The sequence below is a fragment of the Gymnoscopelus braueri genome, assembly GCF_963280865.1.
Source record: "Gymnoscopelus braueri genome assembly, chromosome: 13".
Classification (NCBI taxonomy): Eukaryota; Metazoa; Chordata; class Actinopteri; order Myctophiformes; family Myctophidae; genus Gymnoscopelus; species Gymnoscopelus braueri.
In genome coordinates this window covers 35,864,661-35,888,794 of record NC_137615.1, presented here as the reverse complement: position 1 = coordinate 35,888,794, position 24,134 = coordinate 35,864,661, and the positions used below count along the sequence as shown (strand labels likewise).

General features: G+C 40.7%; 1 protein-coding gene across 1 annotated transcript; it reads right to left on the bottom strand.

Moving 5' to 3' along the window:
* Positions 1 to 10,851: 10,851 nt before the first annotated feature.
* On the bottom strand, positions 10,852 to 19,584 carry LOC308099542 (uncharacterized protein; the record flags this gene model as incomplete). Its single annotated transcript, XM_080448280.1, has 5 exons — positions 10,852 to 11,040; positions 13,185 to 13,355; positions 14,756 to 14,848; positions 17,946 to 18,055; positions 19,509 to 19,584. 5 exons carry the CDS (start codon positions 19,582 to 19,584, stop codon positions 10,852 to 10,854), a joined length of 639 nt encoding a protein of 212 aa, XP_080304406.1.
* Positions 19,585 to 24,134: the final 4,550 nt, after the last annotated feature.

Genomic DNA, 24,134 nt, shown 5'->3' with positions numbered 1-24,134 from the left:
TAGTTACAAATAGGGGTTCCCGCCCAAAATGGGTTAATAAATGTATTTGTTTTGTTTGTAAAGAATCTTTGAGCACCTAGAAAAGCGCTCTATAAGTTTGATTTATTATTATGATTTATGATTACAACTCAGATTAAACTATTAATGACTTCAGGTGTTCTATCCACAACTGTGTGTGTGTGTGTGTGTGTGTGTGTGTGTGTGTGTGTGTGTGTGTGTGTGTGCGTGTGCGTGTGCGTGTGCGTGTGTGTGTGTGTGTGTGTGCAGTAAGAGCATAAATCAGTCCAGAGAGTGACACAGATTCTGAAAAAATAAATTATTTATTTTTTCACCTGAAGACGGAGTGCCTCAGTATTTTTTCCCTACAGTCTGCCTCACCACAAGCAGAACTTCTGACACAGATTCCCTTTTGTCCTTATTATGTAGATGTCCCTTTCTTTCCTTTAAATGTTTGATCTTGTTAAGGGAAATGGTGCCCCCTTGTGCTGTAACTGTACCCATGCACAGATTGCAGCTTGTACTGTCTCATACGTCTATTCAAATAAGAATACTAAAACACAGTGATTCATTTGAAAATAATTGGTTGTATAAAAGCATTTATTTATTTTTAATTCAATTCAGGGAACATTTGTCTTTGGATATTTTGATTAAATTATGTATTTTTTACTCATTTTTTTCCATTTCAAAAGTTTTATTAAGAGGTCTTGAACAAAGATTTTTAACATAGCTTTGATTGTCCTTCAAGATCATTTTGATACTGTAGCTCCGGCTAATCTTTTAAAAGGAATTATTCAGGTCCAGACAAAAAAAAGTTCAGTTGCTCTTTATTGAAACAGGCTTATGGAGGCATAAGGTGTGTGCACTACTCCCCCTGTCCCTCCCTTAAAGTCTGGACTCTAATCAATGCTAGCCGAACTTAGCCCCAAACTATTCCAGCACACCTCCCTTCAATGAAATCAAGGGAAACTAATACATGGAATGTTCTCACTGTGTTGCAATATTATGATTGTTATTTATATATTAGCTTGTAGATCAGCTATTTTCAGCGAAGAGATTTGGTGTAAAGGTAAAAAAAAAGAGGGGGCCGCCTAATAGACCCCTGGGGGACTCTAGGCAATAACATATAGTTACAATTATGTGACAACTACACCTGTAATAAAACACACAGGGAACTCAAATCATTGATTTCACAAACACGTGAGCTCATCAGCTCTATGGCCAGGGTACTGTACTGTGCCACTAGCCCATCAACTGTCCAGAGTAGGTGGTCAGAAACAGCATGAAAGCCAAGCCTGACAGCAGGCTGGCGTTTAGGATGATAGTCGTCATAGGCTTGCTGACCTCATTCATCTCTGGGGACATGGAGGCCAATGCGATGTAGAGGTATATGCCTCCTGTCAGGGCAGAGATTTGACCGGAGAAGATGTCCATGATGATCGCCACGACCAAGTAGCAGAAGCAGGCTGACATGAAGTTCAAGTGCAGAGCCTCCTTGATGCTCATGCCAGTGTTCAGCAAGATAGCAAAGTCACTCAGCTTCAACAACAGGATGGCCACAGAGGTACTGATTAAAAAATGGACGGAGACAGTGAAGGAGGCGTATATGGCGAGGCCTTCAATGACGTTCATCAGGCGATCACTCTGCGTAATCGTCAAGGCCAGCCTGCTGATGTGCATCAGCCAGCAGAAGCCAGCAGCCAAGGCCCTGATTAAGAAGAACTGGTACATTCCTTCACAGACAAAGATGGACGTGGCCTTGAGGTCAAAAGCAGAGGCCATTGAAATGAGTTGACACATGGTGCTTGAGCAGTGTCTGCCAATGGCCAGGCCCAAGACAATCAGCTGCAGTAGCTTGTACCAGTTCTCCTGGTACAAGCTACGTGATGTTCTCCTCCTGAACGCCACCGCGTAGGCACCCATATGCGAACACACTGAGATGAGGATCACAGAGCGGAGCCCATTACGCCATGCTTCAGCGTCCATGGGCCTGGGAGATCCATCAGAGCCGCTGGCGGTTGCAAGACCAAACTGATGAATCATGGCTTGTCTAGGGTTCAGTGAGCGAAAAAAGTGAGAACAAAAAAAGAGAGGTCTGGACAGAGCTGCAGCGTCTTTGGAGATTCGGTCTGAACAACTCCACTGACCGAATGCCCCGAGATCTTAAATAGGAGGAAGGCGTAAGGGGAGGGCAAGACAGCTTGAGATAACAGAATACAATAGCTTCATTCTAAGCCTAGTGCGAAACACAGGTTTAGTGGAGACAAACATGCGTACTTCTCAGAGCGTGGGCAGAAAATATGCTGTGTCACAGTCACGAGAAGCAGAGCTATCAACTAAGATTTTTAGCAGTTAAGTGAGAGACAGTACGTGGACAGAGAGCAAGAGAGTGACATGCGGGAAATGGTCCGGCAGGCCACGAATTGGACCAGGGACTCGCTGTCAGGTGTTAGAGCCCATGTGGAACACATCCTAACCACTTAGGATGACCACAGGTCGCCCCCATCAGCAACTATTTCTAGGTCTGGATTGAAGAGGTTCCTCACGTATAGGTTAGGTCTAGTTTTGGCTTCCTGCACAGCTGCTAAACAGTCATGTGTTTCGGCATCCTCCTCTGTAGCCACAAAATGAGCAGGATGAAAAACAGAACACCTGCTGACAGTAACATGGGGTAATGACAGTATGTATGCCTGCACAAGTGCAAAGAATATAACGTAGCTTGTGCTGAAAGATGACATTCTTCAGCTGTATTGACTTTGAGGTAGATTGTTGTACAGCGGCTTTCAGGTAACGAGGTAGGTAAGGAAGGCAGCGATGTTATGCTTTTCAAAGCTTGAGGAGCACATCATGTAATGATGTAATATTCGTAGAAGAGAAATGAGAACCAGTAGTGGACAAGAAGTCCCAAATGCCGATGCGGCAGTATCAGCCAGAGAGGCTGCTAGAGCCACTCTTTCTAGGCACAGCAGTAAACCATTGATGGTTGCATGCCATAGGCCTCAGGCGATAGCCATAATTATGCAAAAGACCAAGACATAAATATTTTTTTAATATATCTTCCATTCCATTTTTTTGATTAACTGTAAAAAAAAATATTCTGCTTTTGCACAACCCAAAAATGCTGCTACATCTGAGGGATGCCAAACTAAAATTGTGTTACTCTTATGTACCTGTGCACAAGATGTACAACAATAAAGAACAGCCTTGAACTAACAGGTCAGATAATCACACACGCATAAAATAATACAAGGAAATGACTGAATGTCCTAAAGTTGAAGTTAAGGTTGCTACACAGAGCGCTATGGCCTTGGGAAGCAAACAAAAAGTATCTCTTCCACCTGTTTGGTATGGGCTGTGAACCAGACTGAACCGGATCATGTGCAGTCTCATCTGGGGAGGAAAGTAACAGGACTTCTCTCTCTCACACACACACACACACACACACACACACACACACAGCACAGTTGTGAAACACATGTAAATAGTACTGGCACTAATTTCGCTCAATAACTCTACGCAATAATGTTTACAGTATATTAAAATTGTGGGGATGACGACACAAGAAAAAAAGACAAGGACAAATGTTTAAACAGTGTTTGAGAGACATGTAGAAGTGAAATTGGTTTAAAGAAAACAAACAGTGCAGGTTTATGGAAGGGAATTAGCCTTCTCTCTGTAGACTGTGCTCTGGCAGAGCCATGGTGTTCTTACAGCATGGCCCTGCAAAAGTCTAGCAGTCTGAGAGATTATTTAAATTGATTGATGTGAAATGCCGATAACCTTTCGCATTGTTTATTCATCACGTTCCCGGTGTGTATGTTAAGAGCGGTAAGGGTACAAGACTACTGATACTAGTGATGCCGTGTGATTGAGAATTTTTATGATTAATATGCCCAAGATCTCTCCCTCTCTAATACACACACACACACACACACACACACACACACACACACACACACACACACACACACACACACACACACACACACACACACACACACACACACACACACACACACACACACACACACACACACACACACACACACACTGTATGTGTGTATATGTACAGTATATAGACACATACACAATTTTTCTTTGACAATATCAACAATTTAGATGACACACATTTGAAAATACTATGTTCAACTGCAGTTTAAAGAATGTGTGCTTGTATGTTAACTTATTCCAGGAGCTTACAGAACAGAACCAGTCGTGTAGAACTCGATCTACAATGAGGTTAATGCCACTGAGCACATCACACACTCTGTTCATGAGTAGGCTACGTAACCCCTGAGCAAAATGTAGGCTATGTTTTGTAATAATAATCAAAATCTACAAAGTAACTAGTTCTATGTTTTCAAATAAATGTAGTGGAGTAAAAATAGGACTTAAGTAAATGTACGTAGTTACTTTACACCACTGCTCATATATTGTACATCGACTGTTTTTTTTTTTTTTTACAACATTTTACACATGTTGCACAAAATAATATTTTGGTCACTATATTGTCAAAAATATGAGCTTTTCCAAGATAAAAAAAAAAGTAAAAAACAAAACAAATAGCAGATCTATAAGCTCACAACACAGAGATCTGCTATATCTGCAATTGCATGTATTAAACTTGTCACCTTTCCGTTCCAGATGGTTTCTCTTTCAGTTCCTCCTAATAATGGGAGATATAAATGCAGTGGTGGAAGAAGTAGGCTACTCACATTTTTGACTTGCATAAAAGTATCAGTAGTAGTAGTAGTTTATTTTGGTCTTTAAAAAGCATAAAGCCTTCATTTGTTGTCGTCATCGAAAACATAGACCAAAAAGGTCTAGGCTGAAGCCTTAGCTTATTGTCCCTACCCTTTTAAACTTTGAATAACTATCAAGAACTATGTAAGAAAATACCACATTGTAGAAATACTCTGTTACAAGTAAAAGTCTGGTATTCAGAATTTGCAGAATGTCCTATATACCAAAATAAAAATCTTTTGAAAATAGCAGATCTACAAGCTAACAAGTTGTGAGCTTGTAGATTGGCTATTTTCAAATAGAACTTAAGTGGTTAATGTATGTTTAGTAATAGAAATCTAAATCTAAAAATTAACTAGTAACTAAAGTTTTCAAATAATTGTATATTTGCCTATATGAGATGTAGTGGAGTAGAAGTAAAAGTATTGAAAATTGGAAATACTCCACTAAAGTAAAGAAAAAGACCTCAAGATTGTACTTACAGTACTTGAGTACATGTACTTAGTTACTGTACACCCCTGTATAAATGCCAGTCTCTCCATCTCAGGATGTGAAGACACTTCATATTGATTTTGGCCACAAGATATTCAGTGAAAACATTCTTGAGAAGTTTGTTTTCAGACAGGGCTGTTTGATGTGGCAACATGTGGCAACCCAATTAGACAGTGATGTTTGACATTATGAAAAGACCTGACCATGCCCCCCCCCTCTTTCACTGTTTCTATTTCAATAGAAAAAATGGCCCATGTCCTAATCAGGCAGTCTTTTACTTGCTCAATGGATTAGCAAAGAGTTGGCATTTCTATCTGTCAGCTAGACCAATTGGTTCTCAAAGTGGGGACGCCCAGGGGTCCTTGAGGGGGTTCCAGGGGGTCCCCAGCTAAATTTGTTAATACAACATCACAATCATTTTAATCCCTTTATTCATATTTTATACATTGGCAATTCAAAAATAGCAGATATACTTGTACTTCTGCTATTTTAAAACATTTTTGATAAATCTTGAAAGTGTTGATTTTGTTGAATTATTTGAACACAAATCTTCTCTTCTGGCGGTCCCTGGCACAAAATAATTGTCTGCGGGGTCCGCGGCCAAATATATATCTATTTGGGGGTCCTTGACATGAAAAAGTTTGAGAACCACAGACAATGTTGACACTGCAGGAAGATCATTGATATAAAGGAGGAAAAGAAGTGGACAAAGGATAAAACCTTGTGGCACACAACATGGAGTACTCTTTTTATTTTCACATCCTTGTGAATATGTTTCACATCTTCGGAATTCGTCATTTCAGATCCACTGTTGCACCATTGCTCCATATTTGGGCAAGACTTACATCAATAATATGATCCTATTGGACCTGTGTTGTTTAAAGGCCAGACCGCACCAATGCAACTAGTCGCAACTCCTTGCAACAGGACAGTTTTAAGGCCAGTCCACACACCAATGCAACTTCTTGCAACTGCCATTGGAGATAATGGTTGCAAGTAGTTGCAAGTGGTTGCATGTTGCAAGTAGTTAGGCCTGTGACAATTATTACATAATCGTCTAATCGCAATTATAGGTAGGTTTAGTGGAGTATTTCCAATTACCTTTACTCCACTACATCTTAGAGGCAAATACTTTTTACTCCACTACAATTATTCGACAACTTTAGTTACTAGTTACTTTGCAGATTTTGATTATTATTACAAAACATGCGTTAACCACTTCAGCCCTATTTAAACTTAGGCTATTTGAAAATAGCAGATCTACAAGCTCACAATGCATCGCAAAGCTTGTACTGTAGATCTGCTATTTTCAAAGCATTTTTATACATTTGGAAACTTGTGAAATGGGACGTTCTGCAAAATGAGTATACTTTTACTTTCAGTACTTAAATATATTTGTATGTGAATACTTTTGTACTTTTACTCAAGTACATTTTGAATACCAGAATTGTATTTGTAACAGGCTATTTCTACTTTGTGGTATTGGTACTTGGTACAAAAATGTGAGTACGGTACTTCTTCCACCACTGCCAAGACACAATGAGATTTAATGCTCTTATACAGAGCACGAGCAGGGCCGGACTGGGACCAAAATTAAGCCCTGGCATACCCGGGCCGTTTTGGGGGGGGGGGGACCGAGCGTTTCACTGTTTCAGCCCAGCCCTGCACATGAACTCTGCAGCCGCACTGAGGCCCCTGCTGGAAAGCATCCCAGCCCAAACATTAACGTAACTAATAATTTGGCCGCGCGACCCGGAAATGACCGTAATAATCCTAAAACGGGAGCGAAAATATTTATTAAAAAAAAATAAAAATGGCCAAATGGCCAGTCTGCCGCTGAGCACGAGTGATTGAATCATATTCCATCCAGATTGGTGCTGGTGGGGTGTGAAAGGTTACGTTGGACGGTGCATCTCAAAGGCATCATCACGCTGCTGTGGCAGTATGGGACACAGGGCGTACTGCTTTAGTTACAGATGGAGCTGTCTGAATGAGAGGCACATCTTCAACACCAGTGGTGGAAAGTAATTAAGCACTTTTACTCAAGTACTGTACGTCAGGGTTATATAGGCTATGCTATGTCATACATGATTAACCACTTTCAGCCCTATATTTCAGCTATATGAAAATAGCCGATCTACAAGCTCACAACGCGTCTGCACTGTGAGCTTGTAGTAATCAACTGGTCGATAGAATAGATAGAACATAGTGTCCTCACTGTTGCAACGACATTGCTTTTCATAATTGCTCTTTTACTAAAACTAACATATTAGCGAAACAAAAATATACAGCAGTGTGTGTGTGGTTTTCATTATGTAAAGTCTTTACAAGCAGAATTATTTCTTCACACTGAGGTGACTTGGCTCGTTCAGTGTGAAGAAATCACTGCCTCTCTCTCTCACACACACACACACACACACACACACACACACACACACACACACACACACACACACACACACACACACACTCTCCAAGTGCAGCACAAACAAATGTATTCATTAATTTATTTTTCTGTAAAGAAATTATGAACAGTGACTCATATTATATGCACATAAATACATGATACATCAGAAGACAATCAGCGTATGTGCATAGGTCACAAAATATAACTCTGTGGGCTTTGTGACAGGAAACAGGTCTTGACAAATATCTTGGCATTTCACAAGTGGTTTCATTCCCCTTTCACTTGCTCTTTCAAGCTTTTACTGTTATTGCTCTACGGGAGAATTAAACGTTCATTTATTTACTTCTTGGATTGGGCAAGGCCAAGCCATTCTGACAGCAAACATTTTAGGGAGCAGTGGTGGAAAGTAAGTACATTTACTCAAGTACTGTAGTAAAGCATTGCTTCCCAAACAGATGGTAATTTTTTTCGTTTACCCCAATGAAAAAAAATCAAGATATAAAAAAAAAAAAAAAAGTTAACTTGACTTAAGTAAATGATTATGATGAATTTCATGAATTTAAAACCAATGGATGAAAAATAAAATCAAAAATGTTTTAAGAAGTAGTGAAAATTGCCGATCTACAATCTGCTATTTTCACTAGTTTGGGTCCTGGAGAGACATCAAATTTCTCTTTTGGGTCTTGAGCAAAAAAGTATGGGAACCATACCATGGACTAAAGTACAATTTTGAGGAAAAGTTGAGCAGTCGGAAGCTTGAGTCACGATGACCTTGACACCTTTGTGAACAGAATGAAAGGCATGCTCAGCACCACCTCGGTAATTATGTTTCTGGAGTTCATGCCCAAAGGGCTGAAACCCTATTGTTTTTGTGCTTATTTTTCAAATTCCTGTGAGATGAAAATTGGTAGAGAGAGACATGACATTTTCCAGCAATGATTGGACAATGGACATGTATTCATTACAAAGATGACCCAATCGGCCTATTTGGGATGCTATAATGAAAGGTCATAATTCAGACCTTTTTTTGAATAGTCGTAACTCCTATGCTGTGAATCTGATGTAGGCTACATGAATCCAACTACAGATATCCAGCTATCCTCACTTTACAAGTTTCCCACAAGAACCATTTTGAATTACATTTTGTATATCTCCCCCTAATCGTAGGTCTGATTTCTACCAAATGTTCTGTAGAGTAGATCATTATTCAATCAAGCTTATCAAAACTGACTACAGCTTGTTGAAATCTAATTAGTTTTGAAGATATTGACAAATGAACTTTAAAAGGGCTTTGCTCAGTACATAAGTAGACCAAAGTTAACAACCACAATCACGATTGGTCCAATGGTTGGGTTCGATTGAATCACCACAAAAGTTACCTGAGTTTACCGCTACAAATGCAAAACAAAATGGGGTTGGCATAATATAGACCAGTGGTTCTCAAACTTTTTCATGTCAAGGACCGCTAAATGTATATGCATTTGGCCGCGGATCCCCATCTGCAAACATTGTGCCAGGGACTCCCATACAAGATTTATGTTGTTAAAATGTTTCCAAAATATTCCAAAATTGTCCACATTTGTTTTTCAAGATTATTTTGAAAATAGCAAATCTACAAGCTCACAACGCATTGCAATGCGATGCACTACGGGTAAAGTAGTTAAACTGATTTTGATGCTATATCAAATAATTTTTGCTGGTGACCCCCTGGACCCCCCCAAGGACCTCTGGGGGGGTCCCACTTTCAGAGCCGTACAATATAAATGTAACAAAACAATTACAAAACTTGCAGGATATGTTTCATAACACTGTTGAACCATGTGTGTAAAATCATTTTGAAATCACCCAATAAGGGGTCAGTTCCAAACACATGATGGGCTTGGCGCAAATGTGGACATAAATCAGTTAGTTTGTCCAAACATCACCAAACTAGGTGGATATGTTTAATTAAGGTGCCAAAACATGTCCCCAATTTGTTTTGAAATTGAACAGTAGGGCATGACAGCATTGCATGGCCCGGCACAGATTTGGCCGTAAATTAATGAACGTCTGTTCGATCGTCATAGCACATAACATTGTAGTTATTTGTAATACAGGTGTCAGAAACTGTCAAAGTCTAGAGATCCTTCCCAGCTTTCAACTTCTAACAGTCGGTTGCCTTGAACTCCCGAATCGCCACTTTGTGGCTATATTTGTCGCTAGTTCTAACAAGTTGAACCACATGCAGCAGCTTTCCAGTCACAGCCAGTGACTCATCAACACAATTATTTATTAAATAAGTTACAGGTGCCTCCACGAACACGATTGGCCGTGTTTGTGGCCGAGGGTATGAAGCCAGCAGGGAAGGGTGTCCTCTGTCGTTGCAATAGCGACTCCTACAGGTTGGCCGGGAGCTGAATTTTGAGGGATAACATGTTCCTCCGCACACGTTTTGCCCTCCCAGTGAAACTCCTCACTGTCAGGTGAAAAGAAGCGGTTGAGCCCATGTGTATCAGAGGAGACACGTGGTTATCAAAGTCCTTCCCAGACCAACAGCAGCGGTTGGCAATGACAGTGACTGACAATACACATGCGTGTGAATTGGCATAACGACTAAAACAACAAAAACAGTTACTGGTGGCGTCAGATGATGTCAAAACTTAATCACAGTATAAAACCCTTGCAAAGTTCAATTTCTGGCTCAGAGATAGCAGAGGCAAAAAAGGAGAGCCCACATTGTTGCCATAACACAGTATAATCCACATAACATGACTTTTACCAGTCACTTAAAGTGAACAGAAATCACTTCATTTATTATGTTTCCTATAACATACAATCCTTGTCATTACCATCTTGTTTTTCCCCCCTACATGTTGATGACAGATGTACCAGCCAGCTCAGATAGGGTGATGGTCAAGTGTGAATAGATTCCCTTTTTAAGTGGCAAAAGAAAAGTGTTATACTCCTCCGTAGTATAGGAAGAGTTGTTTGAACATTCAAAGTGGTCAACTATGATTCATCGAACGTTGATAGGTGTGCAACACATCTTTGGCAACACTTTTGGACAATCCTGCTGACGAGAGGCCTCTAGATCAGCGTGTATTGAAGTTAAGAAGGATCCCATCTCCAATCCAGTCTGTAATCTCTTATTCATATGGTAACTTCACCTAAATGAAGCTACACAGCATTTGGCAGATTTTACCGCACAAATATGTGTCTAGTCATGGTTTGGATCACACGGGGAGAACGGTGCTGTGGGCATCGTCGTTGGTGGTGCGTTGAAAAGGCGAGTCTGTGTGCGTGCAGGGCTCCGTGTCAGGTGGCGTTGGATAAATGTACTGGTCATAGGAGAGATCCAGATCAAGGATGTCGTATGGAACCGCCACAGACAGCCGCATACTTTCCTCATACGTTGGTGGTGGCTGTGAGAAGGGCAGAAAGAGACAGGGAGATATTGTTTTACGAGGCTCAAATCTGATTTATATTTTGCCAAAAATAGCTGCTCTACAAGCTCACATCACAGCACGTTGTGAGCTTGTAGATCTATTGTATGATGGAGTGTTAACTATTAATTAAGAATAAAGGGTTCAGTGAAGGCTTTTGACTGGATGGTTTTAGGGGAGAAACGATGAGAATAATAATAATAATAATTGATCAACCGATTGTTCAGAACATTAATCATCAAAATCTAGTAATCAATTTAGTGATTGTTCGTGTAAAAAGGTCTAATATGTGCTGTTTAAAACTTGGTCAATATGTGCATGCTTGTCTTTGCTCCAACTTCCTCACTACTGTAGAGAATAAAAAGGTATGTTTTTGACTGCTGGGTAAACAAACAAGTTCAAGACATCTATTTGGGTTCAGATAACTTTTAATGAGCATTTTCCACCATTTTCTATTTTATTACCATATTTCCCCACCATAGAATGGTCTAAATTTATCACAGATGAATTGAATCATTGAAGCCTATTGTGCTTCTACATGAGACTACTACATATTAAGAGAGTGAAGCTCTAAGGTATCTATTGAAGGTAGCTTTGATCGTCAGCAGATTTATCCAGCACAATAATCAGCAACTAGTATTTGCAAAACAAAGCAGACCGTAGCTAACTTTCATTTTATGCAGCTTAATCAGCTTAATAGGCTACAATATACTCACTGACTCACTTTGAGTCACCCACACCCTAAGTAACCACTTTACGTGATGGGAATAGAACTGTTCCTGCAAAGCTTCAGGACGGTGAATAGTTTTGTACGGGCTGGCAAAAAAATAAAACAGTATATAGCCTGCTAAATAGATAATGTGCTCACTGAGATTAGCTCTGCCCTGGATGAATATGTTGCACAGAGAACGCCCTGGCTGATACACGATATCTAAAGTGGAATATAATTGGAACATGTTTGTATTTACATTACTGATTAATCTGTCTTCAAACTGGCTCCCTGGAACATGTGCTTCTAGGCCGCATTAATCCATATCTCCCTGATCCCATCAGGCAGATGCACACTCTCTGACTGAGTCCCCTTATCTTTTAATTGCTTGGGGGCCCTCGGGCAACAGATCCTCCCCTTGTCCGATATGAAAGCCACACACGTACTGGGCCACAAAGTTTTACAACTGTCCTGCTTCAGGTCACAGAACACACAGGGGGCAATTAAGGGAAGACTCCCACCACAGTCTGGGGGAGGTAGGATGCTGACAGAATGAGTGGGATGTGCGTGCGTGCGTGCGTGCGTGCGTGCGTGCGTGCGTGCGTGCGTGCGTGCGTGCGTGCGTGCGTGCGTATGCGGGCACGCGTGAAAGAAATGGTCACTCATGCTACTGGCTGTTTAATTAAGGAAAGGGTGCACAAAGCTGCATTCTAAAGGCTCTGTTTGCAGTCAGGATGCAGACTTTAATTATGTTTGATGTGCCTTTTTCTCATTACCTTGTTTGCTCGAGCGTTGCGCAAGTCAAAAGCTCAGCGAAATATCAACACGGTAAAAAAAGAAGCGCCTTGAAAAGCGCCCAGCAGCCCAAGTGGACAGGTGATGAGCAGATAGTGCATCCTGTTTACAATGCCCTGAAAGCAGCCTAATCTTTGAATAAGCTCTTGTAACAATATTGTGCCACAGCATGGTCATAATAGAGACGACCTAACTTGAACGATCTCCCATTATTACTACAGATGAGGGGCCTCCATAATAAGGTGAGATTATACTGTAGGTTATAGGGTTGCTTTGAAGTTTTAACCACTTAAGCCTGATTTGTTCTTTGTCGTATGACAGTGTGGCGTGGCAAAAATAACCAATCTACAAGCTCACAACGCGTCATGGTGCGTTGTAGATTAGCTATTTTCAAAGGGTTTTGAAAATGCTTGACTTTTGTTTTGTTGCGCAAAATAGGGACGCCAGGTTGAACGTGGCTGTTGGGAGTACATGCTTCTCCTCCATGTTTCTCCCCGTAACACTGAAGACCATAGAAAAACCAGCTGAAACGCTGCATTGTCTTGTCAGTTATGAGCTCGGACCACATAGGGCACACAAATTGCCATGACAAGGTCGTAGTCCCTATAATATACCCTACCTCCATTATAAGGGGTCCATTGAGACCAAAGCGGTCCGCAATCATCATGTGGATCTGCCTCTGGCGGTCTTTCTTCCTGACGCTCTCGTAAGAGGGCAGCCTCGGCAGGGGCCCCTCCATGGAAGGCAGGCTGTAGCTGGAGGGCCCGCCGACGTAGAACAGCTGACCTGCCTGCGAGAAAGGACACACATCAAGGGAAATGGCGGGATTTGTAAGCGAGGCAGAACACAATTTGACTAGTTTTCTCGTAAATGAATGCCCTACTTGATCATACTACAGTGTCACACAAAAGTATCAAAAATAGCAGATCTGCAAGCGAAAGGTGGCTCGAAAGGTGGCGCGAAGCGACGCGTTTTGAGCTTGTAGATCTTCTACTTTTGCTATTTTTGGATTTGAATCCTGAAAATGAATGGTTTTGGACATATGAGGTTTCTACCCGACAGAGACAATATGCTAGTTATACTTGCAGATATTGGTTATTTGTTCACATAATTTATTTAGATAGACATTGTGTTTGCTTGACCGCAAATGCTAAGGATGTTATTTAGATTGCATGTTGTTTAGACAGATGCTATAGGTTTGATGTTTACTTGGTATCCTAGTTACTTTGAAGCCCTCAATTGTTTTTCTTTGCACTCTAATTATGTACCATTCACTCTAATTACAGCTACCATTTCTCCTGTCGTTTGTTGATTAGGGTTCATGTCATTTACTCAGATCTCGCTCTTGTAAGTCGCTCCCATTTAAGAGCGTCTGATTAATGTGTAATTATTGTAAAATGTTGAGTGCTTGTCATGGATAGTCACTTTAAACTGTTGGCTCTGAAACCACTAGCCTTCCCATGCAGGGGAAGCCTGTGTTCGGACGTATCTTTACATCACTCAATGGTTTAAGGCCAAATACACCTCTGATTTGTTTTTACATTATGAACCCCTGAGACGGTATCCCGGGACAGGTCTATTGTTCCCAGAGTTTAACCACTTAAGCTCTATATACTTCGTTGTATGACAAGTAACATAAATAGCAGATCTACAAGCGACACCTTGACAGCTTGTAGATCTGATATTTTCACTATTTTTGAAAAAGAAAAGTGAAACATTTTGAAGATGTGGCCAAAAAGGATGCCAGGGTTAATGTGGTGAAACAAAACACGGTGAGGCAGCATTTAGTTATGCCACACATAGCTTCCACAGGATCTCAGGCTTGCATCAACTGTGACTACATTTAAATCCAGGCTATACACTTTGATGTTCTCCACTGCCTTTCATTAAAAGATTTCAGCTTACATCTGTTTATTTAATTGATTCATAGCTTTCTTTTCTTTCTTTTTTTACAACTCTTCATGCCTTATTATGTAATTGTGTAACACTTTGAATCGCCTTTGTGTATGAAATATGCCTTACGGTACAAATAAACGTGCCTTTGTTAACTGTGTTTGCCTGTTGCAGTATTGTACAAGGTGGCGGGGACCGTATCGGGCTCAGTATAGGGAAAGCTTGTTGTTGTTGTGGGTGATAGCAGGTACGGCTGCTGTTAGCTGAGGTAAGCTACACAACCCGGAGCTCTCTCACCTGAGTGTTGTTGTCATTGATGATGTGAGTTGAGTCCAGACAAGGTGAGCTCACCAGTGTCTGTCTACTGCTGTAGTACTGAGGACGAGCCTCCTGGATGAACAAACACATGACAACAATGAGCATATCTGCTTCAGTTCAAAGGATGTCACTTCAGAACTATACAATATGACAGCACTGTATATACAAACAGATAGCGGGGAAAGGCTGATGTCAAGGCTCCCTTTCCCTCAGTTTTATTTTTTACTTTCAAGGGCAAAATATATCTCAGGAATGCGAAGAAAACAATCTTATCTACCTGCCACTTCCACCACTTTAAAACTGCAATTAGTCAGGAAATCCACTAATTTCAGCTTAAGTGGCCAATTTTCATGCCCTATTTGACCACTATGGACACTAACTTGTTTAGCAATACCATAAATTATCCAGCCAGTGAGACGGCCACCCTCCGATTTCCATGCCTCCCCCCCACACCGGGGTCCCACTGTAAAGGGTACTAGATCCTTTAAATAAAAATAAAAAGAGTCTTGCCGGAAAACTAGGTGATTGCGTTGGCTTAAATGAGTATCCTTTGTGTGGAGAACAATGTAGTGTCCCACTGTGACTTCAGGATCCCTTGGCAACCAAACACACAGCAAGGTCTTTTCAACATCTCTCTTCCTCTTGTAACTACAGCGGGTTCCTCTTAACGAGCGCGCTCCACTACACATTATGGCCTCGTACGTCACTTGCGGCGGTGTTACAACAAAGTCAATTTGTCATCAGACTAAGAGCCGGACCACCATGATGTAATGGGGCGTCACGTCAGGACCACAGTCTGTGATTTACCAAGGAGAGATGGCTTGAGCAAGAATCACCGATAGCAACAGCAAACATTTATCACCATCAAAGATATCGGGCATATCACTTTCCCAGGCCGGAGTAAACAATGACATCACTCAAAACGCGGAGTGACGCACTCTATTGACCTTTGCCTTAACCCTTACGTCGTGTGACCGAGAGAGACGGGACAGAAAAGGTAATGTCAAAGGTCACCTTCCCCTTGCCGGTTTGCACTTTTAAGGGAGCAAAGACGTCCTCAGGAATGAAAGAAAAAAAGGAGAAGAAGAGAGAGACGTCCTTTTGTCTCCTGCCACTGATTCAACCAGTGTGAAAAAGCACAACCGTGTAAAATCAGAGTTGAAGTCGGGGGAGGACCCCGTCGGCGCTGGGCCTTTTTTTTCCACAGCCGCAGCCTAAAGGAGAACCATTGTCCCTTGTGTCCCCTGTGTCCCCTACACCCACAGTGGGGTCTGGGCCACTATTCATGGTGCAAACTGAAGCAGGGAGAGCTATGTGGTTACAAAGTCGTCAGAAGACACGTTAACGCTCCCTATGGGGACACGATGAAAGACACTCTCTTTCATGTGGATTCACGTGCTCATTCCCTCGCACCCCTTCACCCTCTGGCCTAACCTTTCCCTGCCCAACCATGCACCCAAATCAATGACGACATTCACTTTCAGGCAGCAAAGGTCTCTACTACATCTGAAATAAATGAATTACTGTGCAACAAATGACAACAAGCTGAGGCTGTGTGACCCAACACCTTCTCACCTTGAGGGCTCCCTGAGGCCATTCAGCCTATACAACGGTGGTTCTCAAACTTTGAAATTGCAAGGACCCCCAGTTTAGTCCAGGGACCCCCACAAGTCTGAGAGTGTACAAATGGAACCAAATGGACCCGCACAGTCCCGTAAGAGTCCATTTTGGTTCCTAACTATCAATCACTTAGCTTGGGACCCCCTGGAACCCCTGGGGGTCCCCAGACCCCACTTAGAGAACCACTGACCAACAGTACCCGGTCTCACAACCCGACAGTAGGTTCAGACATGGCTTGTTGGGATTCTGTTATTTGCCACCATGCCACGTACAGTATGGGTGAAAGTAAAATTAAACAGGTCAATATGTAGCAGTTAAACAAGGTTCCTGTTCCTGGAGTGAGACGACAGAACCTTTCCAACAACAAGACCCTGACCAAACGTAACTTCCTGTCCACGAGGGAGGGGGGGGGGGGTGTATGACGCCACGTCCCTGCACTCCGAAGATAACACTAAACTTCCCCCCAGGGTCCAGGGGAGGTGGGACATAAGCCAGGAAGAGGAAGTACAGAGGACGGGTAGCAAGTCAAGAGGTACCCCCCATGTGGAGAGTTTACACTTCCTCTGAACGGTTTCCTGCACCTCTATATATCACCATAATAACAGAAAACTGTTATGTTGCTCCTCCTTCAGAAAAGAAACTTCTAATGATCAGTTGCTTAATCCGCCAGTGCCAAACGTTTCAAATATGATGGTGTTGATGATGTGTGTATTTATGTTGGTGCTGAATCCATAACTATGTCTGTTCCAAGTGCTAATTTTGTCCACATCCATTAGAGTTAGTGCTGCACTCTGAGATATTTCTGGAGGCCAGATAAACAGCTTAATTCAATTGAGGCAAATCCATGCCCTGACAATGATCATATCAAGTTTATTCTAGTCCTCACGTTGCAATGCAAATTACATCTGACACTTCTTGACCACTTAAGCCCTATTTGACACTTTGTCGCACGCTGTGTGCTTGTAGATCTGCGATTTTCACAATTTTTTGGAAAGATTTGGGAAATGTTTGCCTATATATCAGTGGCGTCCCCAGGAATTACATTTAGAGCAGGCGAGATTTTTTTTTTGCACCCCCACTATTACCCCCCAAAAAAGAAATTTCAACTCAATCGAAAATTGCCGATCGAAAACCGGCGAAAGTGGCCGTTTTCAAGATGTTTTGGCCATTATCTCTGGAACAGAAGGTCCAATCTGCTCAGTTCTAAGCTTGTTGGATGCGTGACTTTGAGGACACTAAGCACGCATGACACCTTTTCGGGTTATTTGGGTTTTCTAGGGGAGGCGAGATCTTAGTTGGGCCTGCCCTGCCTCTACAGTGCTATATAATGACAATTATACGCCAGGTTGAAAGTGGTTAATCATGTTAGGTCATGTTAGGTCATGTTAATAATATTATGGTTTTGTTGGTTCCCAATCCCATGGTCCACTCAGTAATCGGTCCTCCTGATATCAAACCAAAACTCAGGGGTTTGAAACACTTTCTCATGTTAGCTTCACTGAGGTATGGATTGGAAGCATAGTGTCCTTAAAATAGAGTGTTTACTCACCATATCTCCATGTGACTCCTGATAGAAGCGGACTTTGCAGCACTGAGGATCTTTACGGTAGATAATGGACACTAGTGTCACAATCACAGCAAAAAAAATCAGAGAAGAGACTGAAAGAAAGTGAGGAGATAATGTGTTAATCACTTTTAATCAGGCGTCAAGTCTTTCGCCAGTTTGTTTGTTGAAGTACTATGACATAAAATACAGTGTAGATAAAGCATTGATTTTATTTAGAATACTAAAGGTTAAGGTGCATATAGGCCATGTCACAGATACAGTATTCACTGTGAGATGGTGATTAATTCCTTTTTTTGTCTGTCTAGCACTTTAAGCAATCTTAAATGCAGTGGTGTAAAGTAACTAAGTACATCTACTCAAGTACTGTACTTGAACAATTTTGAGGTATTTTTTACTTTACTGGAGTATTTGCATTTTTCAGTATTTTTACTTCTACTCCCCTACATCTCAGAGGCAAATATTGTACTTTTACTCCACTACAATTATTTGAAAACTTTAGTTACTAGTTATTTTTCAGATATAAATTATGATATTATGAAACATACATTTACCATTTTAGCCCTATTTTATACCTAGGGCTAGGCTATTTGAAAATAGCAGATCTACAAACTCAGAACGCGTCGCATCTGACCTTGTAGATCTGCTATTTTCAAACATGTTAGTACTTTTACTTTTGGTACTTTAAGTACATTTTGATGCCAATACTTTTGTACTTTCACTCAAGTAAATTTTTAATTCTGGACTTTTACTTTTACGTAACAGAGTATTTCTACATTGCAGTATTGATACTTTTACTTCAGTAAAACACCTGAGTACTTTTTCCACCACTGCTTAAATGTGAAATGTAATTGCTCTCCTGATTCAGAGAGCTCTGCTTGGAACTCAGAAATTGTTTTTTTTAAAGCATTTTTAATACACAGTTGACAGTTCATTTAACTAGTCTCTCTCTAGTCTCACTCTAGTGTAAAAAATGGTCACAAATGGACCATTTGTCACCTTGTGTCCGTTTTGACACTCTTTAAATGAACGCTGAGGATTTTACTGTGTGAAGTGTCACTGTAAACGGGCTACCAGATATTGATGTTTGGTCTCGTTTCCCAAGCAGCTCATCCGTTTTACAACTTTAGTTGGATAGGATAATAACCTAGTAACAAACTAACTATTAAAGTAGCCTATATCCTACTGATAGATCTGAGAGAGAAAAAAAGAAGAAAAAAATACTTCTGTAGAGAATATTTCTGACCATCGTAGGCTACTGTCTTACTCATCTGTTTCTCTCAATAATAATAATTATTCAACCATGGCTGTCTCTGAGTTTTTATTTCAAAGTGGATAGAGCCCCATAAACGTATCCAATACCTACTTTTCAGATATTTCTCACCTTTTCACTCTCTAACTTCGATTCGCAGAACCAGCTGCTCATATGGGCTAAAGCAATAACACGCAGCAGGGTTGATACCATATGCCCGTGTAATCTCAGTTTAATAATGGCTCTTTCGTGGAAAATGTCATATTTTGAGAGCTTATATAAAGGCTTAAACTTACATGATGCCACGATCACAGTGAGTTGATCCGATGTGAGCAGCGAGGAGGGGATGGCTGGACTGGCTGTGGTAGACATCTCTGTAAAAGGCAGTGATTCCCTTGGATCCTCCTGAACTCTGCAGCCAAAAAGCTTCTCATCATCATCTCATGTTAATAGTCATGAGGAACGGAGACCATCTTCCCAAACAGTGTGACACACTTCACAGCCACAGCAGCCTGCCCTGCAGATGTGTGAGCTCTGCTCTTCTAGTGGGCTCTCCTTCAGCCAAACTCACCACAACGCAACATGCAGCGTTGCCAGGTTGTGTGAGAGAAATAAGCAGCCAGGTCTAGGAAAACAAGCCCTAAAGAAGCCACATGAGCAATTTCAATATATATATATTCATCAGCTATGTGAAAATAGCCGATCTACAAGCTCACACTTGCGACGTGTTGTGAGCTTATAGATCTGCTATTTTCAAAAAATATAAAAAATAATAAAAAACAGATGGGGGTCCGCAGACAAATACATATTAATTTGGGGGTCCTTGACTTGAAAATGTTTGAGAACCACTGGTTTAAATAATTATACTTGTTTTTTTTTATTGTAAAAAAAAAAAAGGGTTGCCCAAATAAGCATTTTTTTTTTAGACACAAAGCCCCCCAAAAAAACGCAACCCGCAACTACCAATATTTAGAAGCAACTTTACAGAAAAACAAGCCCAAAGTCGCTTATAGTAAGCGGACATGGCAACACTGACAACAACACAACGTGCTGCTGTGTATGAGTGCTGGTGCTGGAGGAGGACTTCCTCGCTAACCCCCGTGACGTCACGTCACCCAGCGCAGGACCTGTTTGGTTTAGAGATCTGCAGAGTCCTCATTATGACTGACTGCTGCTTACTTAGGCTAATTGACTTAGATTGTTTTTCCCACTGGTGGAAAAAAAAAAGTACTCAGATTGTTTACTTAAGTAAAAGTAGCAATACTGCAGTGTAGAAAATACTCTGTTACAAGTAAAGGTCCGGAATTCAAAATGTACTTGAGTAAAAGTACAAAAGTATTGGTATCAAAATATACTTAAAGTACCAAAAGTAGAAAGTAGCCTACTCGTTATGCAGAATGTGACATTTCACAAGTTTTCAAATATATAAAAATCTTTTGAAAATAGCAGATCTACAAGTTGCAACGCGTTGTGAGCTTGTAGATCTGCTATTTTCAAATAGCCAATTTGTTTATAGGGCTTAAGTGGTTAACGTATGTTTTGTAATAATAATCCAAATCTATACAAAGTAAGTTAGTAACAAGTAACCAAAGTCTTCTAATAATTGTAGTGGAGTCAAAAAGTACAATATTTGCCTCTGAGGTGTAGCAGAGTAGAAGTAAAACTAAAGTACAGAAAATTGGAAATATTCCAGTACTTGAGTAAATGTACTTAGTTACTTTACACCACTGCCCCTTTGGCCGCCTCGGGTAGAGATCTGTAGCCTCCACATGAAGCTGAAACTTGTGATTTGAAATAGCGAATTGCATTGTGAGCTTGCAGATCTGCAATTTTCAAAAGGTTTTTATACTTTTGAAAACATGTGAAATGGGACATTCTGCGCAATGAGTACTTTCTACTTTTGGTACTTTAAGTACATTTTGATATCAATACTTTTGTACTTTTACTCAAGTAGGCCTACATTTTGAATATGGGACTTCTACCTGTAACAGAGTATTCTACATTGCAGTATTGATACTTTTACTTAAGTAAAATATGTGAGTACTTTGCACCACTGATGAGGTGACACTGACGTCGCAGCCCTGGCACCTTGGAGATGGCAGATGGAGATCTAATCTGTCTGGATTTGAATCAGTAAGCTTGACAATTTATTTGCCTCAGTAATTTGAGGCTTGGGTGTCAACTTCAAACACATTTAGCTTATAGGCAACGTATTCGTATTGTATAGCCTAGGCAACTAAGTTGTATTACTAATTGTGGGACATTGCTATGAGCATGCTGTAGATCTGAGTTAATGATATCTTGCAGAAAACAACATTAACTCAGATCTACAGCATGCATACAAAGCTGGTTACTCTACAAGCACTGCACTGACATGTCTTACTGATGAGTGGTTCAAACAGATTGACATAAAGTCAGTTGTTGGGGTGGTGCTCTTGGATTTCAGCGCAGCCTTTGACATCATAGATCATGAGCTACTACTCATGAAACTATCGGCATATGGATTCAAAGATTCTGCTATTAGTTTATTGAAGGGCTATTTAGTGAACAGGCAACAATGTGTTATGTTCAATGGCTCCCTTTCAAATATTGAGACACTTCAGTGTGGAATTCCTCAGGGAAGCTGCCTTGGCCCCCTTCTCTATTCTATTTTTGTAAATGATATGCCATATGTATTACAAAATGCAGGAATGGGGATTTACGCGGATGACACGACCCTACGTATCGTCAGAGAGCATTGAACACGTTAATAAGGTGCTTCAGTTAGAGTTAAATCTGGTTTCTGAATGGATCATGGAAAATAAGCTGAAGTTGAATGTCTTAAAAACTAAATGCATGGTAATAGGCTCGAAATATGCTCTCAGGACAGATCAGAAATTAAGCTTATCTTTGCAGGGTGCAACTATTGAGCAGGTTAAAGAAGTCAAACTGTTGGGTGTCACTATTGACGAAACACTGTCATGGTCCACCCAGATTAATAATACAGTGGTGAGAATGAGTAATGCCATCTATACCATTAGAAGGAGTGCTTATCTGCTAACTAACACAACAATTAGACTAGTCATACAATCTCTAGCTCTGTCAAATCTGGACTACTGTCCTGTTATCTGGTCTAGTGCATCAAAGCAAGAACTTGGCAAACTTCAGCTTGCTCAGAACAGAGCGGCAAGACTAGCACTTCACTGCTCTTAGGAGTAGTGTGGATGCTATGCCAGGCTGTCATGGAGGAGGGTGGATGAAAGACTGGCATGCAGCCTTATTCTGTTTTTAAAGAATGTGTATTCCTCACAGAAACCCTTTAGTTTGTTTTTACAGCTATTACCTGCACATGAAAGACATGGTTATAATACTAGACAGGCATCAAGTGGTCACTTTACTTTGCCTCTGCCCAGAATCAATGCACTGCAAGAAAACAGTAATGTTACAGAGCCATGGCATACTGGAATGTGCTCCCCCCATATTTGACTCTAACAAGAAATACATTTGGTTTAAAAAAGAAACTCAAGGAAGCAATAATCAAAAAGGAAATTAGATTAGATTAGGTTATTATTTTTGGTATTTTCGGACAGACAAACCTGTTTTGTTTTGTTTTTAATTTAAATTTGTATTGTTAATATAAATGCTGTTCTCTAAGTTTGTGTTTTTGTTCACTAACATTGATTATGTTGTACTGCATTTCATGATTTGTATTGTGATGATTTTGCCTGGACCCCAGGAAGAATAGTCTCCACTAAGGTGTAGACTAATGGGGATCCTTAATAAACAAACAAACAAACAAGCTGGGTGAAGCTGAAACTGAATTTCTCCTGTGGGGAATCCCAAAAATCCCAAATCACTTTATACTCCAAATTAAAGTGTGTGTTATGTGACTGGTGTCAATATTTAACTTGTTTACTCATCTATTTGTAATAATTTACGGTTTAATTCTATATCATTGCTATTCATCTGATTTAGTATTTTATCGTTGCCAACTTCTATTCTTTGTTTACCCCCCTTTTCTCCCCAATTTACTCGCCAATTAATTAATTCCTCCCCACACACACACACACACACACACACGTGTGTGCGTGTGTTGTCACTGATGTTGGGGAGCCCCCACCAGGAGGACATAGACATATAGAGCCTCCAAGTAGGCCTATAGGCTGTCTTTTTAGATGGAATACAAAAACACGATTATTGGCTAATAAACCAAATATGCCTTAATACATTATAAGTATCCTCTATAACTAAAATGTAAAATTAAATATTTTATTTATTTTAGAAATAGTTCATCTTTCACTCAATAGGGGCAATGCCCACCCAGTTGATGATGTCATTTGTCCATGTGTGGTCTAGCCCTATGGAATTTATGGAATGCATGTGTAAATAAAAACCAACTTAATACTTCCTACGGTTAATATGAGCATCAAATCAATATTTTAAATATGTTTTCTTTGCACATGAATTCCATACATTCCATAGGGCTAGACCACACTGACCAATCTTTGGCCTTGAGATGTAGTGGAGTAGAAGTAAAAGGATAGAGAATTGGAAATACTCCAGTAAAGTAAAAGTGCCTCAGAATTGTACTTAAGTACAGTACACACACACACACACACACACACACACACACACACACACACACACACACACACACACACACACACACACACACACACACACACACACACACACACACACACACACACACACACACACACACACACACGCATTTTGTCAGAAAGAGACTGATTGCTCTGGACCAAAGTTGGAACACTTCACTGGAAGAAAATGTCTGCCAAGTTCAACTTCATCTTTCAGCACTTTAAGGTCCGTTTTGTGACAGACAGTGCTTAGGAGGCTTATCCCTCACTTTACAGTGATTCTCAACCCTTTTCATTTCAAAGAGCCCCAGATTGATGGGCCGAAAGACCCCCACTTGA